This window comes from Leptonychotes weddellii, chromosome 11 (assembly GCF_054177405.1).
Source record: "Leptonychotes weddellii isolate Sample4059 chromosome 11, ASM5417740v2, whole genome shotgun sequence".
In the NCBI taxonomy this organism is placed as follows: Eukaryota; Metazoa; Chordata; class Mammalia; order Carnivora; family Phocidae; genus Leptonychotes; species Leptonychotes weddellii.
In genome coordinates this window covers 69,206,284-69,228,898 of record NC_138379.1, presented here as the reverse complement: position 1 = coordinate 69,228,898, position 22,615 = coordinate 69,206,284, and the positions used below count along the sequence as shown (strand labels likewise).

Sequence of the window (22,615 nt, the reverse complement as noted above, 5' to 3'; positions counted from 1 at the left end):
CTGCCCTGGGTCATCAGATTTTCTCTAATGGGTCATTCCCATCGGCATGTAAACATGTTGTTATTTCTCGCTTGTAAAACAAATCTCTTGATTCATTTCCCTATCCAGAGGCTGCTGTGTTTCTCTGCTCCCCTTCAAGAAATCTCCCCATGTCCATGCTCAATGGCCGCCCCAGTCCATTTCCTCTCCATCTCTCTCAAACCATCGGGGTCACGTTACCACCCTCACCATTCCACTGTCACTGCTCTTTTCAGGGTTGCCAGTGACCTCCATGCTACAAATTTAAATGCTCGTCCTTGTCGCCTCTGACCTCTCATATTTTGTCAGCAACCATCAATCTCTTTCGTCCTTGGTGTCTGAGACCCAATTTCCTGTTTTTTCTCTGACCTTACAGGCTGCTCCTACTTGGTATCTCCTGCTGGTCACTTCTCTGTTCCTGAGTTCTGATGTTTAAATTCTTTACTTCTCACTGCTTGGAATGAATGTTCCTCTCCACACACTCATCACCCTGGGGATGTCATCCAGGTGCCTTTAGGTCTGACCTGTGTGTTGATGAGTGGGAGGTGCACGTCTCCATGAGCGACCTTCCTGAACTCCTGCCTCACGTGTGCATCTGCCTACTGGGCACAGCACCCCGGGAAGGCTGCCGATCTCAGTGGAACCCGCGGAGAACTGAACTTGTCTGTTTCCCTCCCAGAGCCTGTCCCACCTTCCGTCTTCTTTTTCTCAGTAAATTGCAACTCCATTTCCCCCAGTTGCCCAGACCTAAACTTTGTAGGCACTTTCAGGCCTCTCCTTGTGTATGCCTGACACACAGCAAATCCTTTTTATCTTTAGCTTTATCTTCAAATTTATCCAGATCCAAGTAAGTTTTACCCTGTCCGCTATTACCATCATTCTTATGTGGGCTGTTGCAGCAGCCCTGAACTGATCTCCTTTCTTCACTGCTGACTCCGACACAACTTTTTCTCAACATAGCAGCATTTGCAAATGTCATTTGGATTGCCTCAGGCCTCACCTTAACTCCAGGTACACCCAGCCTTCCTCACACTGAAGCACAAGTTATGAGAAAGGCCTCGAAGGGCCTCCTTTGACCTGTGACCTCTGTGACCTGGCTAGGTGTCTCCTGGCCCCCCTCCCCCTGCCATCCTGTTCCACCCTCCTCCTGGCCTCCTATCTGTTTCTGGAACATACTGGACACCCCCAGCCTTCCTGCAGAGACCTCTCCTCCCCCTTTTCTCCCAGGTCACCTCGAAGTGAGGCTTCCTCTGAGCACCCATTTGAAATGCAGCTCCTTCTGGAGCTCCCCCAGCCCTTGGGCCCTGCTTTATTTTTGCCTTCTAACATTCTGGGTAGTTTCTTTGTTTTATTCACCTGTTTGACTGCAGCGGTAAGATCCACCAGGGCCTGGGTTCCGTCTTGCTTGGCGGTGCCCCTGTGCCTGGACACGGTTCATGCTCCGCAAGGATGATGGTCGTTGAAGGGCCTCCTATCAGCTGCCAGATACTTCCTAAGGGCTCCCACCACCTGCTTGCCTCTGCGGCAGCACGCCGGGCTTCCCGTTCCTTCTGCGTCGCCCTCTCCTCTACTAGACTGAACAGATAGGGCCTTTCATCTCCGCAGCCCTAGGCCAGCGCCGGCCTGCGGGGGGCACTCGGGGGTGTCTCGTTGGATGAATGGGCAAGAGAAGGCCCTTTCCCCAGACCCACTGAGCTCAAGGACCAGCCGCGATTCCCGCTCCTTCCACGCGATGGCACTGTCTTCTTGTGGCTGCTTCCAAGGCCTCCGCCGGCCCATCACTTCCGGTGGGGCCTGGGAGAGGCTGTGGCCAGTGCCCCCAGGCAAGACCCTTTGGAGGCGGGTGCACAGGTTTAGCGCGTGAGCACCGCGCTGAGGAACGCCGCCGACGCACGGAGGGAGTCGACGAGGCCGGCTGCGGGACTCCAGGCCCTCCTCCACGGCCCGCTCCGCCCCTCGCCATACCCCCGCCCCGCCCCGCCCCGCCGTGCCCCTCTCCCTCGCCGTCGTCCCCTGTGCCCCCCTCCCTATCCCCTCCTCTCTGCCCCCGCCTCCGCGCCGCCCCCCGTGCCGCCCCTCCCGGTGCCCTGCACCCCAACCCTTACCTCCGGAGCTCTGCCTGCTGTCGAAGGACTTTTCGCCATTACTTAAAAGTGTAACTAGAGTTAAGGCATCCACAGGTGTAGAATAAGATCACAGAAATGCTGCTGCCTCCTCCCCGTCCCCAGACGTGACACTGGCCTGCAGCATCCCGGCGGCGTAGCTCCTCGGTGATTGACTGGCTTTATGGGCCGGCCTTATCCGCGTGGAGATGCGTCTCCTGCTCTCTGCCGTGCCCTACAAGCGGTATTCGGGGCGCTGTTGGTGAACTGACTCGCTTTCGCTGGGCTTAGTTTTCACTTTCAGTGTAACTATCCCGTTTCCTTTTCTTTTCTTTCAATTCTCTTTTCTCTCCCCTTTCTCTTTTCATCGTTATTTTTTGTTTAAATTTGACTTGACACACACATAGTTGACACACGTTACGTTAGTTTAAGGTGTCCCCCCCCTTCTCTTTTAAACAAACGCTTTACCAAAGATTTTCCAAACTCCTGTCACGTGTGTTTCAAATACCTGTACATATCAGACTCTATGTCAAGTCCGATGGGTCTGAGACCCCACCGCCCCTGACCTGATGGAAGCCGGCTACCCGGCTTTACCCGAGGCTGAACTCTGGGTCTCCTGCCCAATCCCCCCTTCTCTGCGCTGTGCCCAGATTTTCTAGCACCCACCGTCACTGCTGAGGTACAAGGACACTCTGGTTCCTGATCCTTTTATATGTTCTTCCTGTTTTTTTTCCTTCCCATTTCTAGAAAATTACAGGATTTTCCCTTTGTCCTCGGTATTCTGGTATTTCACAATGATGTTCTTTGGTGTGGGATTTTTTTCCTTTTGTGGAACTTTCGGGCGTCATTTGAATTGAAACAGTGGAACATCCAGTCAGTGGATTTTTTTTTTTTTATATGCTTTCCTTTTTTCTGATCTTTTGGTCACTCCTGTTATTTGTAGGTTGGACTCTCATATCTATTCTCTAAGTTGCTTATCTTCTTGATGTATCCCTGCCCTTTAGTTCCACTTTCTGGGTGACTTCCTCAGTTTGTCTTGTAATCCTCATATTTCCTGGGTCTTATTTTCTTGAATATATTTCTTTTCTCATGGCATACTTTTTAAATGGACACGATCTTTCTTACTTTGCTCTGAGGATATTTTACTTTTTTTTTTTTTTTTTTTTTAAGATTTACCAGTTCTGCTCAATCTTCATGTGAGGGGATTTCCTCAATTGTTTGGCTCTGGAATGAGCAGTTTAAAGAGGACTGAGCAGTTTAGAGAGGAGGCACTAAGCGGCCAGCTGGGAGCTGAGTGCCAGGAGGGGCTGGGGCAGGTGTGCTCCCCTGTAGGGTTATTGGGCTGGGGTGTGCTATTTCCAGGAGGGAAGCCCAAATGTCGGTGTTTGGAGATACTGTCTTTAGCTCTATTAAGTGTTTCCAGAGACGAATCCTTTGGTCTGTTGCTGCAGATATCCTGGGAGCAGACAGGAGGAATGGGCAGTAATCCTTTGGCTGAGATGGCCCTTACTGACCAGCTGCAGATCTCTTATTTCACAGTCTGCTGCGCTGATCCCTCCCAGCCTGGAGACACTCAGCTTACCTAGAGAATGTGGTCCTCCAGGGTGGGGCACCAGTGGGGAAGAGGCTTGAGGAGTGTGTGAGGCAGGGGACAGAAGTGTGTTCCCTGCTGCACAGTGCCTGGGACGTGAGACAAGGACTGGGGCTGGAGGGTGGGGAGTTGGTTGAAGCTTCTTCCACTCTTCTAGGCTGTTTACTGACCCACTGCCCTTTGCAGCCTCCTGAGATTTTCTTGAAACTTCCTCTCTGTTTTGTCTACTCTCTAGGTCTTGTTCTTTATGGACTTCCACCTTTGGATTCCTTTATTTTTATATTAGTGAGGAGTCAGGAAGGCTAGGAATAGATGCCATGTTTTTAGCCATTCTAATCCTGTTCACTTCTGAGATTTCTACCTGCTCAGTTTCAGACAGGCATCCTGTCTTCAAGGTTTCTGCTTTAGGTGAGGAGGTGTCTGGATGTGTAGGGTCTTATCCAGTGGCTTGCTAGGGGATGGTGACATCACAGGACAATGGGTCAGTGTCCGATGGGCCTGGGATGCAGCACTACTCTGCTGCTCACCAGTTGTGTGACCTTGAGGCAAGTTATTTAACCTCCTAGAGCCTCAGCTATTGTTTATTTTTAATCACTGGTAATCAGTGGCTTATGTCTACCAGGAGAGTGTCAGGGTGGCCAGCTTGGCGGGCTGGTTGGTCTCTGTCATGCATTCCCAGACCTTCGGGAGCTCAGGCCAAGCCCAGTGCATATGAGGCCTACTGTCCAAGCAGACAACAGGCAGGCAAGGAGCCTCAGAGCCAAGTTCTGCAGCTGGGGTAGGCTAAAAGGTCCATGACCTTATAGGCCAAATGTAGCACATTTTTCTTGGGCATACTTTTCACTGATGCCATTTAAAATATAATTTTAAACTAAAAAATGGACACATTATGGAATGAAATAGAAAATTAGCCCTCATTTAAGAAATAAAAGGGAAGTCTTCATTTAGATCATTACTTTGCACTAAATGCTTGAGGTGCAAAACAAAGATCAGACTCTGGGCTCCTATGAAAGAATAATTACCAGAAATGTACACTCTGCTTGTAAAAATTACATTAATCAAGAACAAATGCCTAGTGAGTGATTGCCCTGTAAGCTCTGAGCTGAGTGGTGGAGTTTCTGAGAGGAACAAGATAAATCTCCTGACATCAGAGCAACTAAACTCTAATTGGAGGTGGGAAACAATGTCAAGATTAATTTATTTTGCTGGTAAATTGGGAAAGGTCTGGGTTAGTTCAGAAAGTCTCCCTGGCTTTTAAAACAATGCTTTGTTTCTCTTTCTCTTTTTCATTCACAGTGCTGGCCACCATCAACCTGCAGTCACAACATGAGCTGCAGTTATTAACCGACTTTCTCTTAAGTGTGCAGGTAAGTCTGGCCCAGGGGCAGCTTCCGGCTCTGCTTGGTGTGAGTGTCGAAAGTCCTAGAGTCAAGTGGAGCCTCTGTCAGGGAGTGTGAACTGCTGTGAGGTACGTGCAGCTCTGCCCAGGGCTCCGGGATGGGAAGAGGACGACTCTGGGCTCGCTCAGCCTTTCACCTCCCAGCCATACTTCTGCTGTTCACAGAGGCTCTGGACTAGAATTCTGTGGACTCCATTAGCCCCAGATATGCCCATCTTGGGATTGAGAGGAGTAATGCTTTCCTGACCTGTACTGTGTCTGACTTTAACCCGTAAGGTCCCTCTGGGCCTAGAAAGATTATTGTCATCAGCAAGATGGGAAGCCTGGGCCATCCCTGGTCAGAGGAGAGAGGAGAGGAGTTTCCGAGTATAAGTTCACATCCTTCAGGTTGATGGGAATTTACAGTTAAATCCTATTCTGATTGATTCTTTTCTCTTGAGTTCACATGCCTCTCCTAAGGAGGCAGATGGGATCTGGCCACGGTAGTGGCAGCCCATTCACAGAGCTGGGGCCCCATCCCTCACCGTGTCCTGCTGAAGGGTGTGAATGCTCCAGACTGTCACCACCTATTAGGTGTAGGCATTGATTTCCCGGGCCTAGTGGGGAGCCGCTGGAACATTAGTATCCCCCATGAGTACATGCCTTCAGAGATGTGGGGGCTGTTCTCCATTCCACCTGTTCATTTCTGAGAGCAGAAGTAGGTCCAAAGGCACATCCATATGAAGTCACCAGGGGCGTGTGAAGCTGTGGAGGATGAGGGCCACCTGTGTGTATGATGTGGCTACTATCTGAGTTTAGAGGGACAGGCGGAATGCTCAGGGAAGGTGACCAGGAAGAAATGGGGCAGGATGGGACCTGACACCAGGCAGACTTTGTTAGGCCAAGAAGGGGAGAGACAGTGGGTCCCGGTGGGCCCAGGTCCAGCCCCTTTCTCCCTTCCTTCCTTCTAGTGTTGACTGAGTGCCTGCTCTGTGTGTAGAATGTGGCTAGGCCCTGTTACCCTGTGGTGACTAAGATGGCAGGTCTTTGCCTTATGGGTTTGTGACCAACCTGGGGAATAAACAAAAATAAACAATAGCCCAGCAACTAAAGAGGATTGTACCTGAGTGCTGTCTAAGGCAGGTATAGGATATCATGAGCTGTATCTCTGCCCACTCGGTAGTGTGACCCCTCTGCTTCTCTTTCCTCTCCTGTGAAGTGGGGATAATGATAGTACCTGCTCAGGGGGTTGTTTGAGGATCAAATGAAGTAATATTTGGAAAGCACCCAGGAAAGCAAGGCTTCATGTTGGCTCCTTTATGGTCATCCTTAGATAGGGGCCCCACAGCTGTGCACCCAGGCCGGGTCATCCTGCTGACAGACTGGCACCGTTAACGGCCTTTCTGTCCGCAGTTCCGTTCAGTGATGTTTTCCTCAAGGAAGGGGACTTAGATCAGAGTCTGCTTTGAATGCTCAAACAGGACAGGCCCAGCTCTGCTCAACTTTGGGCTGTCCAACAGCACCCTGCTGGGCCCTCATGTGCATGTCCAGTGATGAAGATAATTAATGTGGGTGTTTCTTGAGCACTTCCCAAGTGCTAGGCACCATGTGCGAAAGGCATTATGTGCATTATCTCATTTAATTCTCCCAGTAACCAGGTCAGCTGGCTACCGTGGTTACTGTTGTACAGTCAAGGAGACCGATTGGAGAACAAATAGAGCACCCAGTAAGTGGCGGGTGAGGGGGTACGGCACCGTCTGACTGAGGCAGAGCTCCAGCTCTTACCCACATCGTGCGGCGCAGTGACCTGGGCCACTGGTGGGCATCCCTGTACCTTGGCCCTGGCGCCCTTAAGTCAGGGAGCCCCCTCCTAGCCCTGGAGACTATTGACATGTAGCACACAGAATCTACTTCACCCTTAGTGACTTAAACATGGCACCGTGTATCCCCTTCTTGGGAGGTGGACAGGTGTAAAAAAAAAACCAAAAACCAAGCCACAAGTCTTGCTAAAAAAATTATTGTGACTACTTTGGCTTTTCCTCTGGCGTGGTTGGTATCTTCTATTCAACAGATAATAAATCTGTCCCATCACTGTGGACTAGATTTGGTTGCTCTGTATGTGTTGCCCTCTAAATGTAAGGCCACCGCTAACAGAGAAAGTACTTGATGAATGAGGACGGCTCTCTGGTGTGGAACCTGAAACACCAGCGTGTTAGTCCTTCTATCTCTCCTCGATGCTCTGGTGCTTCTGCAAACACAGCACAGTAGAACGTGGTTCTGGGAATGGTTTCTGCATCCCTGGGGCAATCCCACACCAAAGTCAGCATTCTGAAGTAATATTAAAGACTTAATTGTTAGCGAACGTCCTAGCCAAGGTATGAAGCCAGATACTGCGGCTGCAGGGCCTGCACTGGAATAGCTGTGCTAAATAACTCCCTGATTTTCTCGTCCAGTTTTGTAAACTAATGTTTAAACTAGACATCAAAGAGGGGCCTACTCTACAGCCCTCTGACTCTTGCAGCTAAAGGGAAACAGCAACTGAGGGGTCTGCATCCATGGGGTGCCCATCAGAAATGGAATTATCCTGATAGAACATTCTCCTTCCCTGGGAGGGGATAGGCAAAGCTTGGCTTGACCCAGAAAGCAAACCCACGTAGGAAAAGACTCCCAGAGCACATGCTGCCTTCTGATGCAGACTGACTTTGAACACATCCCTGTGTTTTCTTGCTAGCTCTGTATGCAACATTAAAGCCACGTTAAGGCATCAGGGTCTCCTGCATCAGCTTTGGTGGTTCATTCCACTTTCTACCTGCAGGGGGAGGCACATGTGGAGGATAAGCTGGTGCAGGTGCATTTGGTCCTCACCTGCGCTATGCTTTTGATGGCCCTTACAGCAAGGAGTATGTGGCCAGGGAGGAGTTGGGAGGGTAGAAGGGCTGAGATTTCCCTGAAAGAAGAACTCCTCTCTGCCTCTTTTGGCCAGCTAACTTCTCATTTTGTGGTGCCCAGAGGGTTCAGCCCAAGATGGTGATGGAGTACTGGACAGGGTGGTTTGACTCGTGGGGAGGCCCACACAACATCCTGGATTCTTCTGGTAAGTGCTTTGCAGTACCTACACCCAGCATGTGTATTGACCTATGAAGTAAAAATCAGTTCCAAATAACGTGCTAATTGATGTAAATGAGCTGTAGGGTGCAAGGCTCCTGGGATTATCTGCATGTCATAGTCAGCTCTTGATATTCCAGACTCATGTGTCTTGACATTTGAAGTGAATGGTAGGACTCTTAACACTGCTTTATTATGTTTTGATAATTATATAGGCAATGCACACCTATTGCAAACATCCAGCAAATACAGAAAATGTAGGAAGAAGAAATAAAAACACCAGAGCCCGGAGAAAACACATACAGTTGACTTTTGAACAGTGCAGCAGTTAGGGGTGCTGACCCCCCTGCACGCTTGAAGTCTGGGTATAACTTTTGACTCCCCCCAAACTTAATGATTAATAGTCTACTATTGACCCGAAACCTACTGATAACATGCAACTGGTTAACACATATTCTGTATATTGTCTGTCATATACTGTATTATTACGATAAAACCAGCTAGAGAAGAGACAATGTTATGAAGAAAACTGTAAGGAGGAGAAAATACTTTACAGCACTGCACTGTAAGAAATCATGCATAAATGGAGCCGTGCAGCTCAAACCCATGTCATTCGAGGGTCAGCTGTATATTGTGCAGGCAGTTCTGTGTCTGTCTGCAGCCCTGCATGCACACAGAGATATGGATGCTCGTAGTCATGGCTGCTCTTTGTTACCTGCCTGTGCCCTGATTGACACAAATGAACAGCCTTCTATACTATTAGAGATTCCATCACTGTTTTAAAGAGTGCAAAGAACCCTGTTGTATTGGTGATTAAACCACAATTTATTTAGCCACTCTCTTACTGATGAACAATTGGATGTTTCCAGTGGTTTTTGTTAATTGAACACCATTGCAGTGAACATTCTTGAACATCCAGTTTTGCAAATCTGGCATATTATTTTCCTAGGATAAGTTCCTAGCAATAGAATTGCTACATTAATTCAATTTTGATATATATGTACTAAACTGCTCTCTGGGAAGATTATAACAATTCTTCTTATTATTAAATGAGAATACCTACTTTCCATAGATTCATCAACACTGAGTATTAAAATAATTTTTAATATTTGTCAATCTGATTGCCAATATATATGTATGTGTGTATATGTATTAATACTTTATATTTCTCTTTTGATGTTATCTTTTCACGTCTTTGGCTAATTCTTTAATAGAGGTGGGACTGGGGAGGTGGTCAGAAATTACATCTCCAATTAGGAGTCCAGTGACTCTTTGCATCTTACCAAGTGTGAGCAAGTGTTGAGAACAGTGGAGGTAGAAGGCTGCCATTGTTCAGATCATAGTCATTGGAGACTTGGCCATGATGGAACCAACAGCTGGAAGACTGCAGCTCGGGGGCTGTGGTGCTGGCCCTTTTCTCTTCATACACCTCATCTTCTGTGATTGCGGTTCTAGTGGAAGCTGAAGGGCAGAGCTATGGAGTTGAATTTGATGGGATTGGGGGGGGTCAGGAAAGCTGAGAGGCCAACACGTTTGTGACTTGTCCCAAACTCTGACTCGCTCTGCACATCACCTTTCTCCCCTCCTCCTGCAGAAGTTCTAAAAACAGTGTCTGCCATCCTCGATGCTGGCTCCTCCATCAACCTCTACATGTTCCATGGAGGTACCAACTTTGGCTTCATAAATGGAGCCATGCATTTTCATGAATATAAATCTGATGTCACCAGCTACGGCAAGTATTCCCCAACACTGACCCTCCCTGGAACATCCCACATTAGCATGTCTGCGGCTTTTTATGCAGAGTCCTTTAGGGGCAGTGTTTGGCACCTTCAATGCATTTGGTTCTAGAGTGCCTGGGGAAGGGATGGTTTTGCCCGGATTATTACTTTTAAACTTTTAGAGCAGTAGGAGACTGAAGCCCACTCACATGCCTGTGAGTCTTTGGAAGTCTTTGGAGGAAGTGAGAGGTACAGCCAGGATGAGGGAAGGTCCTTTGATGAGGGCAGCCTCTTCTCCCTACTCAGGTCCTTGAGATGTGTGACTCCTGAACCCTTTAGGTTGAGAGTCCCCTGAAGGTAGGCAAGATGCAGGAAATTGAGGGTCATGCCATGGCCATGGCACTTTTGGTGGAACTTTATAGTATTTAGTATTTATTGTATTCTGATTGATGGCTCATACCAGAAGTGTTCTGCCTCCCAGATTGCTGGGATGAGGACCTTGTTGCCATACCCCAGCTTCTCCCTTCTCTTTTTGCTGCTGTGGACACTGTCCTGTGACACAGGTGACCAATGACAGCATCCTGGTGTCTTGCAGACTATGATGCTGTGCTGACAGAGGCTGGGGATTACACAGCCAAGTACTTCAAGCTCCGAGGTTTCTTTGGCTCTATCTCAGGTACCTGACAGACAGCCGACTCAAGCACCAACTTGGGCCCTTGCTTTTGCTCTGAGACCCCTGAAGAATTACTTCTTCACTACCCCATCTCAACCCCAGTTGACCTATGTACAAGAATGTCCCTAGACAAGGACAGGCAAGTTTGGGAGACTGTTTTCATCATGGTTTGTATGTCATCAGCTTTGCCTTTCTATGGGCATTAAGACTCCTGAAGATACGAGAAAGTAAAGTCCCCTGCACCCCCCTGCCCCCATGTTGCCTTCCTAGCAGGGCCAGGCAGTCTAAGAATGTTTCCCTCTTGGCTCTAGGATAAAGGAGCACATTGGGCCGTGGACAGGAGCCAGGGGCTGGGGAGGCTGGAGGTGGCAGTGACTTTTTGGGTCCTCTTGGATTGGCCCTGTTGTCTGTGTTGCAGGTGTCCCTCTTCCTCCCCAACCTGACCTCCTTCCCAAGACTGCATATGAGCCCTTGAGACCGAATTTATACCTGTCACTGTGGGACGCCCTGCAGTACATGGAGGAGGTGAGTGCCTTGGGGCAGGGAAGCTGGAGCAGTAGCTAGGTGGGCCAATGGGGCGTGGAGGGAGAAAAACCAACGCTTGATAGCTTTGAGGTCCATTCCCTGACTTTAGAGCTCAGAGGAAAGAGCATAACCTTGTGCTAAAGTATGAACTGGGAAGGAACAAAAGAATTTGAGGAAAAACTGGTTAACACAGTAGGTAGTCTCTCTCTCCAGCCTTGGTGGACAGGCAGGAAGGTGAAGAGGCACGTGAATGGGATGTATCCCCCCTCTGAGAAGAGGGTGCACCCCTGGAGCTGACCTAGTGGGGTGCTGTGATGCAGAAATGGTGGTGGATTGAAAGTGTACAGGTCTGGTACATCTCTGGGCTTCATTCCATTGTTATCACACATCTGCCCTCCCAGTGACCCTGGACAGCATAGGGCTAATAAGATGAGAAGTCAAAATCAGAATTTTGGAGCTTGAAGAGCCAATTGGCCGGATTGGCTCCCTATGTTTGTATAGTGAGAAGTCAAACTAGAAGAAAAGGTTAGAGGGCCTCTTCCCCCAAATCCCCAGTCCCAGGTGGGGATCTGTCTGCTACCTTGCACTCCCCCAGAAGGCTCAAGATGAGGTTGCTGCCTCTTTTCTCCTCTTCCTAGCCTATATCTCCCCCTACTCCTCTATACAGCCAGTCAATTCTGAAAAACCAGTCAATATGGAGAACCTGCCAATAAACAATGGAAATGGACAGTCCTTTGGGTACACTCTGTACGAGACCACCATTGCTTCATCGGGCATCCTCAGTGGTCTTGTGCGTGACCGGGGACAGGTAGGGGCGATTTCTCTTTTTTACAAAAATTCTTTATTTAAATTCAAATTAATTAACATATACTATATTATTAGTTTCAGAGGTAGAATTTAGTGATTCATTAGTTGCATATAACACCCAGTACTCACTACATCAGGTGCCCTCCTTTATGCCCATCACCCAATTATCCCTCCCCCACCCCCACCCCCCGCCTCCCCTCCAGCAGCCCTCAGTTTGTTTCCTAGAGTTCAGCATCTCTTATGGTTTGTCTCCCTCTCTGTTTTCATCTTACTTTATTTTTCTTTCCCTTCCCTTCCCTTCCCTTATGTTCATGTTTTGTTTCTTAAATTCCACATATGAGTGAAATCATATGGTATGTGTCTTACTCTAACTTGTAGCATAATACACTCCAGCTCCATCCATGTCATTGCAAATGGCAAGTTGATGGCTGAGTAATATTCCATTGTACATATATACCACATCTTTATCCACTCATCTGCTGATGGACATCTGGGCTCTTTTCATAGGCTATTGTGGACATTGCTGCTATAAACATTGGGGTGCATGTGCCCCTTCAGATCACTACATTTGTATCTTTGGAAAATACCTAGTAGTGCAATTGCTGGGTCATAGGGTAGCTCTATTTTTAACTTTTGAAGACCCTCCATACTGTTTTCCAGAGTGGCTGCACCAGTTTGCATTCCCACCAACAGTGTAGGAGGGTTCCCCTTTCTCTGTATCCCCGCCAACGTCTGTTGTTTCCTGAGTTGTTAATTTTAGCCATTCTGACCAGTGTGAGGTGGTGTCTCGTTATGGTTTTGATCTGTATTTCCCTGATGTTGAGCATTTTTTCATGAGTCTGTTGGCCACTTGTATGTCTTCTTTGGAGAAATGTCTGTTCATGTCTTCTGCCCATTTCCTGACCAGATTTTTTTGTTTTTTGGGTGTTGAATTTGATAAGTTCTTTATAGATTTTGGATACTAGCCCTTTATCTGATAAGACATTTGCAAATATCTTCTCCCATTTCATAGTTGCCTTTTAGTTTTGTTGACTGTTTGCTGTGCAGGAGCTTTTTATTATGATGAAGTCCCAATAGTTCATTTTTGGTTTTGTTTCTTTTGCTTTTGGGGATGTGTCTAGCAAGAAGTTGCTGTGGCCAAGGTCAAGAGGTTGCTGCCTGCATTCATCTCTAGGGTTTTGATGGATTCCTGTCTCACATTAGGTTTTTTATCCATTTTGAGTTTATTTTTGTGTATGGTGTAAGAAAGTGGTCCTGTTTCATTCTTCTGCATGTGGTTGTCGAATTTTCCCAACCCCATTTATTGAAGAGACTGTCTTTTTTTTCCATTGGACATTCTTTCCTGCTTTGTCAAAGATTAGTTGGCCTTAGAGTTGAGAGTCCATTTCTGGGTTCTCTATTCTGTTCCGTTGATCTGTGTGTCTGTTTTTGTGCCAGTACCATACTGTCTTGATGATTACAGCTTTGTAATAGAGCTGGAAGTCCGGAATTGTGATGCCACCAGCTTTGGTTTTCTTTTTCAACATTACTTTGGTTATTTGGGGTCTTTTCTGGTTCCATACAAATTTTAGGATTGTTTGTTCCAGCTCTGTGAAAAATGTTGATGGTGTTTTGATAGGAATTATATTGCTTTGGGTAGCATATACAATTTAACAATATTTGTTCTTCCAAGCCATGAGCATGGAATGTTTTTCCAATTTTTTGTGTCTTCCTAAATTTCTTTCATAAGTGTTCTATAGTTTTCAGAGTATAGATCCTGCATCTCTTTGGTTAGGTTTATTCCTAGATATCTTATTGTTTTTGGTGTAATTGTAAATGGGATCAATTCTTTGATTTCTCTTTCTTGTGCTTCATTGTTAGTATATAGAAATGCAACTGACTTCTGTGCATTTATTTTATATCCTGTCACTTTGCCAAATTCCTGTATCAGTTCTAGCAATTTGGGGGTGGAGTCTTTTGCGTTCTTTACATAGAATATCATGTCGTCTGTGAAGAGTGAAAGTTTGACTTCTTTGCCGATTTGGATGCCTTTTCTTTCTTTTTGTTGTCTGATTGCTGAGGCTAGGACTTCCAGTACTATGTTGAATAATAGTGGTGATAGTGGACATCCCTGTCATGTTCCTAACCTTAGGAGAAAAGCTCTCAGTTTTTCCCCATTGAGGATGATATTCACTGTGGGTTTTTTGTATATGGCTTTTTGATATTCGGTATGTTCCTCTATCCCTACACTGTGGAGCGTTTTAATCAAGAAAGGATGCTTTATTTTGTCAAATGCTTTTTCTGCATCAGTTGAGAGGATCATATGATTATTGTCCTTTCTTTTATTAATGCTGTGTATCACATTGATTGATTTGTGGATGTTGAACCAACCTTGCAGCCCAGGAATAAATCCCACTTGGTCGTGGTGAATAATCCTTTGAATATACTGTTGGATCCTATTAGCTAGTATCTTGGTGAAAATTTTTTTATCCATGTTCATCAGGGATATTGGTCTGTAATTTCCTTTTTTTGTGGGATCTTTGTCTGGTTTTGGAAACAAGGTAATGCTGGCCTCAGAGAATTGAGTCTGGAAATTTTCATTCCATTTCTATTTTTGGAACAGTTTCAGAAGAATGGGTATTAGTTCTTCTTTAAATGTTTGGTAGAATTCCACTGGGAAGCCATCCGGCCCTGGACTCTTGTTTGTTGGGAGATTTTTGATTACTGATTCAATATCTTTGCTGGTTATGGGTCTGTTCAGGTTTTCTATTTCTTCCTGTTTCAGTTTTGGTAGTTTATATGTTTCTAGGAATGCATCCATTTCTTCCAGATTCCTTAATTTGTTGGCATATAATTGTTCATAATATGTCTTAGAATTGTGTGTATTTCTTCAGTGTTGGTTGTGATCTTTTCTCTTTCATTCATGATTTTATTTATTTGGGTCCTTTCTCTTTTATTTTTGATAAATCTGGCTAGGGCTTTATTGATCTTACGGGGATTCTTTCAACAAACCAGCTCCTATTTTCCTTGATCTGTTCTACTATTTTTTTGATTTCTATACCATTGATTTGTGCTCTAATCTTGGAGCATCTTATTTCCTGTGACCTTGTGGTCATCAAGCCCTACCATATGCATCTGGCTCTCTCTCCTCAGTGCTCACATATCTGCCTGTTACCAGTGTGTAGAAATGGCCCATCACCATCAGCTCTGCTGTCCTTGTCAGCTACAGTCATGGGCATTCATTTTTCCTCTGTGCCTGGCTAACCCCCATTTTCACTGCACACACATAATGTTACCCCTTTCTTTGCTTATGAGAGATCCCTCTTACGCCTCCCTCCTGTCGACCCATGGATGCTTTCTGTCTGTTCATTTGGCAGGTATTTGTGAACACAGTGTCTGTAGGATTCTTGGACTATGAAAGGAAGAAGATTGTTATTCCCTTGATCCAGGTTTGTTATCCTGGGGAGCTGGGTGATGGCTAGCACCATGCTGCTTCCCGAGCAGGTTTGGTGGGAGTCAAAGAGGAAGACCTGGAAGACAGGAAGCTCCTTAACCACAGAGCTGCTGATGGAAAGAGGGGCAAAACATTGCTATTGATCAGTGGGTACTCTTTCACCGCTATTCTCAGAGTTCAGGGAAGAACTGGGGTTCCGCAAAGAAACTCTGAGGTGCAGCTGTGATCTTATGGCTGGGGAATCAGGTGGTCATCATCGACCACTATGTTCCTGGCAGGGTTACACCAGGCTGAGGATCTTGGTGGAGAATCGCGGGCGAGTCAACTACGGGGATAACATTGATGACCAGCGCAAAGGTGGGTCATAGCATGTGCTGAGAGAAGAGCTTCTAGTGCTCAGCAATGCCTGGCTATTTTTTCTTCAAACCAGCGCACCAGCTGGTCATGGAGGCTGACTGTAGTGAGGTGGAGTCATGGTGGCCCATTGGAGGGAATTGGGTTGTGGGAACCCATTGAAGGGAGGTGGGTCATGGAGGCCCACTGGAGGGAGGTGGTTTGTGGAGGCCCATTGGAGGGAGGTGGGTAATGGAAACCCATTGGAGGGAGGTGGGTAATGGAGGCCCACTGGAGAGTGGTGGATTGCAGAGGCCCATTGGAGGGAGCTAATTCATGGAAGCCTATTGAAGAGAGGTGGAAGTGGGCCTTCCTGAAAGGCCCATGTGGGTTCTGACCTCTTTCTTATGCATGTTGTCCACATGGCCATGGTGAACACACAGGGAACACTGAGCCAGCCTCTCCAGATCTCCCTGGGTTGTAGTCTGCTTTAGTAGGGGACTATCTGCTGGGGCTGGGCTGGGGTGGTGAGGCTTAAGGAAGGGGATTCCCAGGAAGCCAAAAAGGGCATACATAGGACCCCTGCCTTCTTGGGTCTCCACACTGAAGTTTTCTTTTCTTTTCTTTTTTTTAGAGTTTTTATTTATTTATTTTAGAGGGGGAGAAAGAGAGCATGTACACATGTGAGTAGGGGGAGGGGCAGAAAGGGAGAGAATCTTGAGCAGACTATGCGCTGAGCATGGAGCCTGACACAGGGCTTGATCTCACAACCCTGAGATTATGACATGAGCCGAAACCAAGAGTTAGACACATAACTGACTGAGCCACCCCAGGGTCCCAGAATTTCTTTTCTTGATCCACTGTGGAAACCCACTGATGATCTCAGTTGTGGTGGGGAGGAAGAGGTAGTACCTGCAGTAAACAAAATGCTCTTGATGGAATGCTCCCCTAGGAATATCCCACCAACTCATTTTATTTTTCCTGGCCTTCTAAAACTTCTCTGCTTAAATTTGCCTCTTCCTTTTCATCTATCAAAATGTCGGTGGTTTCATGTAAGTTATAAGAATTCAGACAAATAAATCCTACTATGGTAAGGGATACTGGTGACCTCCCAACTCTCTCATGGGTGTTTGCCTTTGTAATGAGGAAATTTGTGCATCCCTTCCTTTGCTGCCTGGGAAACGCTGTAGCCCAGCCATTGGGGGTTTCTTGGGTCTTGGGGTTTGGCCCTCTCCAGATAGGCCTCATGGTAGTTTCTAGTACTGTCCAGGCTTATCTTCCTTTTCTCCTAAAGAATCCCTCAGTGTTCCTCTCTGGATATTGGCTTCTTCCCCTAGGAGCTCCATCTCCAGGCCCATCTTCACTTCCTTTGCTCTCTTGTGGGCAGGAAGGGATTGCCAGGCTCACCCCGTTCTCAGCCTTTGCCTCTCCAGGTTCCTGAGTAAGATGTGCCCTGGACTCTTACTGTGGAGTACTTATCCCCTAGAACAGTTCAGTGTTTATAAGTCAAAGAGCTCCCCCCGCCCCACACCTGTACCTGTAATTTAAGAGTCTGTAGGCTCTCTGAAACCTGTTTGCACTTCCCAGCCTATGCAGATTCCCTCTCTAGCAATTCAGCAGCTCCATGATTGTGAGGACCATGGGAGCTGCTCCAGGACTAACATTGCTGGCCCCTTCCCCAAGGCACTAGCTAATCACTATGCAAGTGCGTGTGGGTTCTCAGACTTGGATACCCAAGTCATATTGCCATCTGTTCACAATTTAAATACTTAATATATCTTTATTCCTAGGTCATGTAGAAGATTTCTGGCTGAATTATTAGGTCTGTTCAGTCTGGGACCCTACTGAATCTGATCTTGAAGCTAAGTTAGAACTGCTGTGACCTCTTGATTATCTGCCCTTTGGGACTCATTTTAGGCCCCAAAATGGAGCTTCCCCTTCAGAGAAAGGCCAGAGATTATTCTCACCCAATGACATTCTCAGCTCCCATTACCCTCAGATGTAGTCTTCTATGCAAATCCTAGGGAGGTCCTGGCAAACACTGCTGTTACTAATTCTTTTCTCCTTTGGGATTTCTAGAGAAGGTTTTATGCCATATGAAGAGCTCTGTAGGGAGTATATACTTCTGGAGGAATCCTCACTGAAACTTTTCAGAAATTCTCCATGTATGTGCAGGGCCTTAGCTGGGTCAGCTCTGCCCCTGCCTCTGACCTCATTCATGTTTCCTTGACTCCTTCCCACAGGTTTAATTGGAAATATCTATCTGAATGATTCTCCCCTGAAAAAATTCAGAATCTACAGCCTGGATATGAAAAAGAGCTTCTTTCAGAGGTGAGTCCCCACCGCATGAAGTGTTTGAACCCATGGATAAGGTGCAGTAAGAGGCAGGAAGGCCCAGAGAACTGCTCTGCCCTAGCCCCTCCCACTCTAGTATAAACAGACCCAGAACCCAGAGAAACTTGCCCAAGGTAGGGGCAGTACCAGCACTAGAGACTAGGGAATTTCCATGATACCCTGGTTAACAGGTGGGGGTGGGTGAGGGTATTTGGAATGCCTTTGTAATTAGATTCAGGACAGGTCCAAATCTGAGAAAGTGCCCTCCTTTCTTTCTTGTCTTCCATTCTGTTCATAGGTTCAGCGTCGACAAATGGAGCCCTATCCCTGAAGTACCTACGTTCCCTGCTTTCTTTTTGGGTGCCTTGTCTATTTCCCTTTCCCCTTTTGACACCTTCATGAAGCTGGAGGTTTGTAGTCCCCTCCCTGCCTGGGCTCTCCGGTCTTCCCTCAGAGAGCTCTGAGCCCAAGCCCTGTACCTGTCCTTGCTGGAGTCCTCTATACCACTTGCACCCAGAGATTCTCTGTTTTGCCCTCTCTGAAGGGCACCTGGGGCCTCCCTGGGGCCTCCCTGGGTGGGGGAGTGGATTCAGATCAGAAGAACCACCTGGTGGTACTTCTCAGGGTCCAGGTCTGCTCTTGAGTACCTTGCTCGGGAGCTCAGAGCTAGTGGATTCAGGAGATAGAACACCCTTGTGTTAACCTCATGGCTGTTGAAATACTCATTCACACTGGTATCTTGGAAGCTGAGAGAAGCACTCATGGCATGTGTCTGTCTCTGTCTTCCCATGTGACTTTATATTCAGTGGCTGTCATGGTCAACTAATCCTTTTCCCACTCTGCTTAAAGGGCTGGGAGAAGGGGGTTGTATTCATCAATGGCCAAAACCTTGGACGCTACTGGAACATTGGACCCCAGGAGACCCTCTACCTCCCAGGTGCCTGGTTGGACCAAGGCATCAACCAGGTGGGAGCACTTGCAGCTTCTTCCCTCGACTCAGCCCTCCCTGGTATCACAGTGTTTTCCTGGGGGTGGGGTTCAGGTAACAGTCTATTTAAGCTCATTACGGTAGGAGATGGGGCAGAAGGTTTAGCCAGCCCCTTCTGCATTCCTCCTGGGTGATGAGGAGTTGTGGGTCCCTGTTCCTTCCAGTGTGGCTCTCAATCCCTTCCCCTAAGGCACCCTCATCTGGCTCCAAGACAAACCTTTGCTGCTGTCATACACCAGCCCTTCTCTCCCCCAGGTTATTGTTTTCGAGGAGAAGATGGCAGGCCCTGTGATACAGTTCACTGAAACACCCCACCTAGGCAGGAGCCAGTACCTTGATTGAGCAGCACTGCCCCGCACCCCCTGGTGGCGGGAAGCAGGAGAGCACCACTGTCCCCCTCAGCTGACCGGAGCCTGGTGCTCTGCTCCCTCACACCCTCCCACGCAGGAGAGTTTCTTTAAGTAGCATCCTCAGGCAGCCATGTGGCTACAGCAAGGCCCACTCGTTCAGTTCAAGACCCTAAACTTGGAAGAACTGAAGAAGAAAAGTGGGATAGGAGGGTGGGACCCCCTCCTTACCTAAGTGGCTTTTTAAAAAAAAAAAATTGTTATGTTAATCACCATACATCATTAGTTTTTGATGTCCTAAGTGGCTTCTTGACTGGGCTTTGTTGCTGGCACCTGTCCTACTTCCCTTCTCTTCTGGGAGAGGACAGAGGGACGCCTCTCTAGGGTAGGAATGTCTAATCAGATGTCCACGTGATGATGCCTGGGGCCCTCAGTTGGGCATAACTTCTAGACACAGGTTTGCTCCTATGATGTTCTCACCTGTGCTCAACCATGCCCCTCCTGGCCCCTTTTCATCTGAAATAGAAGGTTTGTCACCATTTGTAGAGGATAGGGAAGCGGGTGGGTGTTTCACCTGAATCATCTTTGTTCTTCTCAACCCTCCCCAAGCCTTCTCTGGGATTCTGGAAGAAGCTCTGAGAGACACACACATTTTCTTCTCATTTTCCACTCTAATTGCATCTGACAGGATGACAACCCAAGCTTAGGAAAAACAGAAATACTCAGCCACTTAGTTTCCTGAATTAGAGAGTATTCCCAGTTTAACTCAATGAGAAGAAGCATCAGCTGAGGAGGGAATGCAGACCCTAGTAAGAACCACACCCTGGTCTGAAGGCCCAGCTCTGGGGGCACGGGCAGGTAGTCTCCCCGGAATGTTGGTGTAGCCACGGGGCCCACAGGCCTAGTCCAGATCTTGCCTCCAGCTCAGTCTCTCTCCCTCAACTCCCTGTAACTAAGCAGCAGGGAGGAGAAGCAGCCTTCCTTTGCAGTTGTCTGTCCAAATTTGAGGCGCTTGTTCTGGGGATTGAATCCACTGGGTTAGCTCTGGTTCCCTGTCCTGAATTGCAATAAAGCAACAGAGTTGAATCAAACCCTTTTTGGTGATACTTTCCTGGTCCCGTCTGTGCCCCTGTTTATCACAGGCAAAGGCATCGTGGGGTCAGGTACCCACTTAGCCCATCCGGCACTCAGAGTCTAGACAGACTTGACCCAGTTAGTGGATGATCCAGCCCCTGTCTCCTTACCACCTCCCTCCCGACCTTCATTCTGCCTGAAATGTCATCGTGAATCGGCAGTGCCCTTGGGGAGGAGAAGTCCTATACAGATCCGTTCTGGTGCTGGTAGGCAGGTGGTAAGAATCTGCTGGACAGCCAGGAGCTCTCCATGTGAGGTAGCGGGTGAGTTTTCCTCAATGTAACATCTGGATTGCACTGCCACAGACTCTCTTCAGTAGTAATCGAAGTTAGATAGCCAACGCCTCCTCGGAACACTGCCTGTGCTAGGAGCCCATAAAGACCTTTGGGGAATAGCAGGCCTTGGAGGCTCCCAGCAGCCCCATGGCTCCCATCTAGGGCCTGCCTAAGGAAGGGGGCATTTGTAGTGTGTGGCCACTGGGCCCAAGAGCTGAGCCTGGGTCAAGGACAGACAGCTGGGCCCAAGGGTCCACTAGGGGCAGAGAAATGGAGCTTAGGAAAGTGAGTTTCATGGACGGGGGCTGGGGAGCCAGATACAGGTAAGTCCCCAGTCTTGCTCAAACTCCTCTACTGTTCCTGAATTGCCTTGGAACGGAAGGCACACAGCTGACACTCGGATGAGACCAGGGCTCGGGCATGGCCGGCACTGGGGAGTGTGTCATCGCACCTTACTTTACACCTGAGCATGATTTTACAAAGGTGTACGTAAAAGCTGGCTTCTGTTGGAAAATGTAATAGGGAACTGGTGTTTAAATGAATCTTACGGTGATCCTTTTGCAAAGTGAAGAATCCCCTTGAATTGCTTTCATCCACATCTGTGCAGGGCTGTATTGGTCCTCTTGCACCAACTCACTGTTCTTGACCTTCTTATCTGCCAGCTGACCCTGCAGCTTCTGTCAAAGCCCCTTGGCAGAGCTCGTTTTCCAGAGTTTATTCATGGTTTGTCCAGACCTTCCTACTGAATGGCCTCATCACAGAGTCTTTAGAAGACTCCTCATAACCCTTACCTCTAAACGCTGAGGGTCTCCAGGCCTGCTCCTTGGGCCTTTTCTTCCCTCTGTCCACACTCACTGTGGGGGGGGCCTCACTGACTGGGGGGTTTGTAAATAGCCTCAACATTCATGCTCTCTGATGTTTTTCTCCATCCAAGCTCCAGGCCCACTCACAGTCCACTCACCTTCTCTCCTGCGTGTGACACCAAACTCCGATGACTCCCCCGTGATCCCTCCTGCACTCCGCCCTGTAGCACAAAATGGCAGTTCTATTCTGTGTCTCAGATTCGTTTTGGCTCCTCTCTTTCATATTGCATAGCCACTCCATCAGGTGATTCTCCTGGCTGTACCTCGGACACGTCCAGAACCTGACCACTTCTCTCTGCCCCAAGGTTTGCTCTTCTGACTCACTGTCCTCTCCTGCCTGAATCATGGCAGGAGCGGCCTCCCCTAGCCTACCCTGCCCTCTGTTTATCGTCAGCACAGGAAGGGGAGTGATTTCTTTACAGGCCAGTTAGATCGTGTTGGTCCTTTGCTCCAAACCCTCCCATGGTTCCAATTCCCTTTTCCCTCGGGGGAGAAGCCGAAAGCATTGCCCTGGTTCCCAGGGCCAACGTATTCCGCACCCTCCACCAACTGCGTCCATCCCCCCTCCCATCCTACCCCCTCCCATCTTGCCAGTCACTTGCAGGCACACTGGCCTTTTTGCTGATCTTTAAACATGCTAAATACTCTGCATGGGAGCGAGTTCTTTTCTGGAAAGCTCTGACCAAAGTAACTGCTGCACTACTCTGTCCCCTTATCAGGGAGGCTCTTACGGCCCTGGGGCAGGGATCAGCTTCTCCTCAGCTCCACTCTGACACCCGCATCCAGCTTCATACTTCTCCTTAGACCAGATCGCATCTGAAATACTGTAGATTTGCCTAGTGTCCGTGTGTCTCGTTTCCCAAGGAGGGAAGCTCCATGAAGCCAGTGCTCTGGTTTTTTGCTGCTCTGTCCTCGCTCCTAGAATCATGCCTGCCAAATAACTACTTGTTGGATGGTTAAAACAGTATATGAGAATAAGGCATGGCTACGG

The 22,615-nt window shown here is 47.9% G+C and overlaps 1 protein-coding gene across 2 annotated transcripts in view; it reads left to right on the top strand.

The window, feature by feature from the left end:
- The window catches only part of GLB1L2 (galactosidase beta 1 like 2), a 48,058-nt gene extending 25,509 nt beyond the window's left edge, over positions 1-22,549 (top strand). The window contains exons 8-19 of one of the 2 annotated variants that reach the window (XM_081799070.1): positions 5,008-5,078; positions 8,099-8,183; positions 9,789-9,926; positions 10,508-10,588; positions 11,004-11,110; positions 11,778-11,918; positions 15,274-15,345; positions 15,629-15,707; positions 17,927-18,014; positions 18,316-18,427; positions 18,867-18,983; positions 19,261-22,549. In XM_081799070.1, coding sequence (XP_081655196.1) covers positions 5,008-5,078; positions 8,099-8,183; positions 9,789-9,926; positions 10,508-10,588; positions 11,004-11,110; positions 11,778-11,918; positions 15,274-15,345; positions 15,629-15,707; positions 17,927-18,014; positions 18,316-18,427; positions 18,867-18,983; positions 19,261-19,347 — 1,178 coding nt within the window. In that variant the 3' untranslated portion in view covers positions 19,348-22,549. Of the gene's footprint in view, positions 1-5,007; positions 5,079-8,098; positions 8,184-9,788; positions 9,927-10,507; positions 10,589-11,003; positions 11,111-11,777; positions 11,919-15,273; positions 15,346-15,628; positions 15,708-17,926; positions 18,015-18,315; positions 18,428-18,866 lie in introns of both variants that reach the window. The other variant, XM_081799069.1, reaches the window with a different exon arrangement.
- Positions 22,550-22,615: the final 66 nt, after the last annotated feature.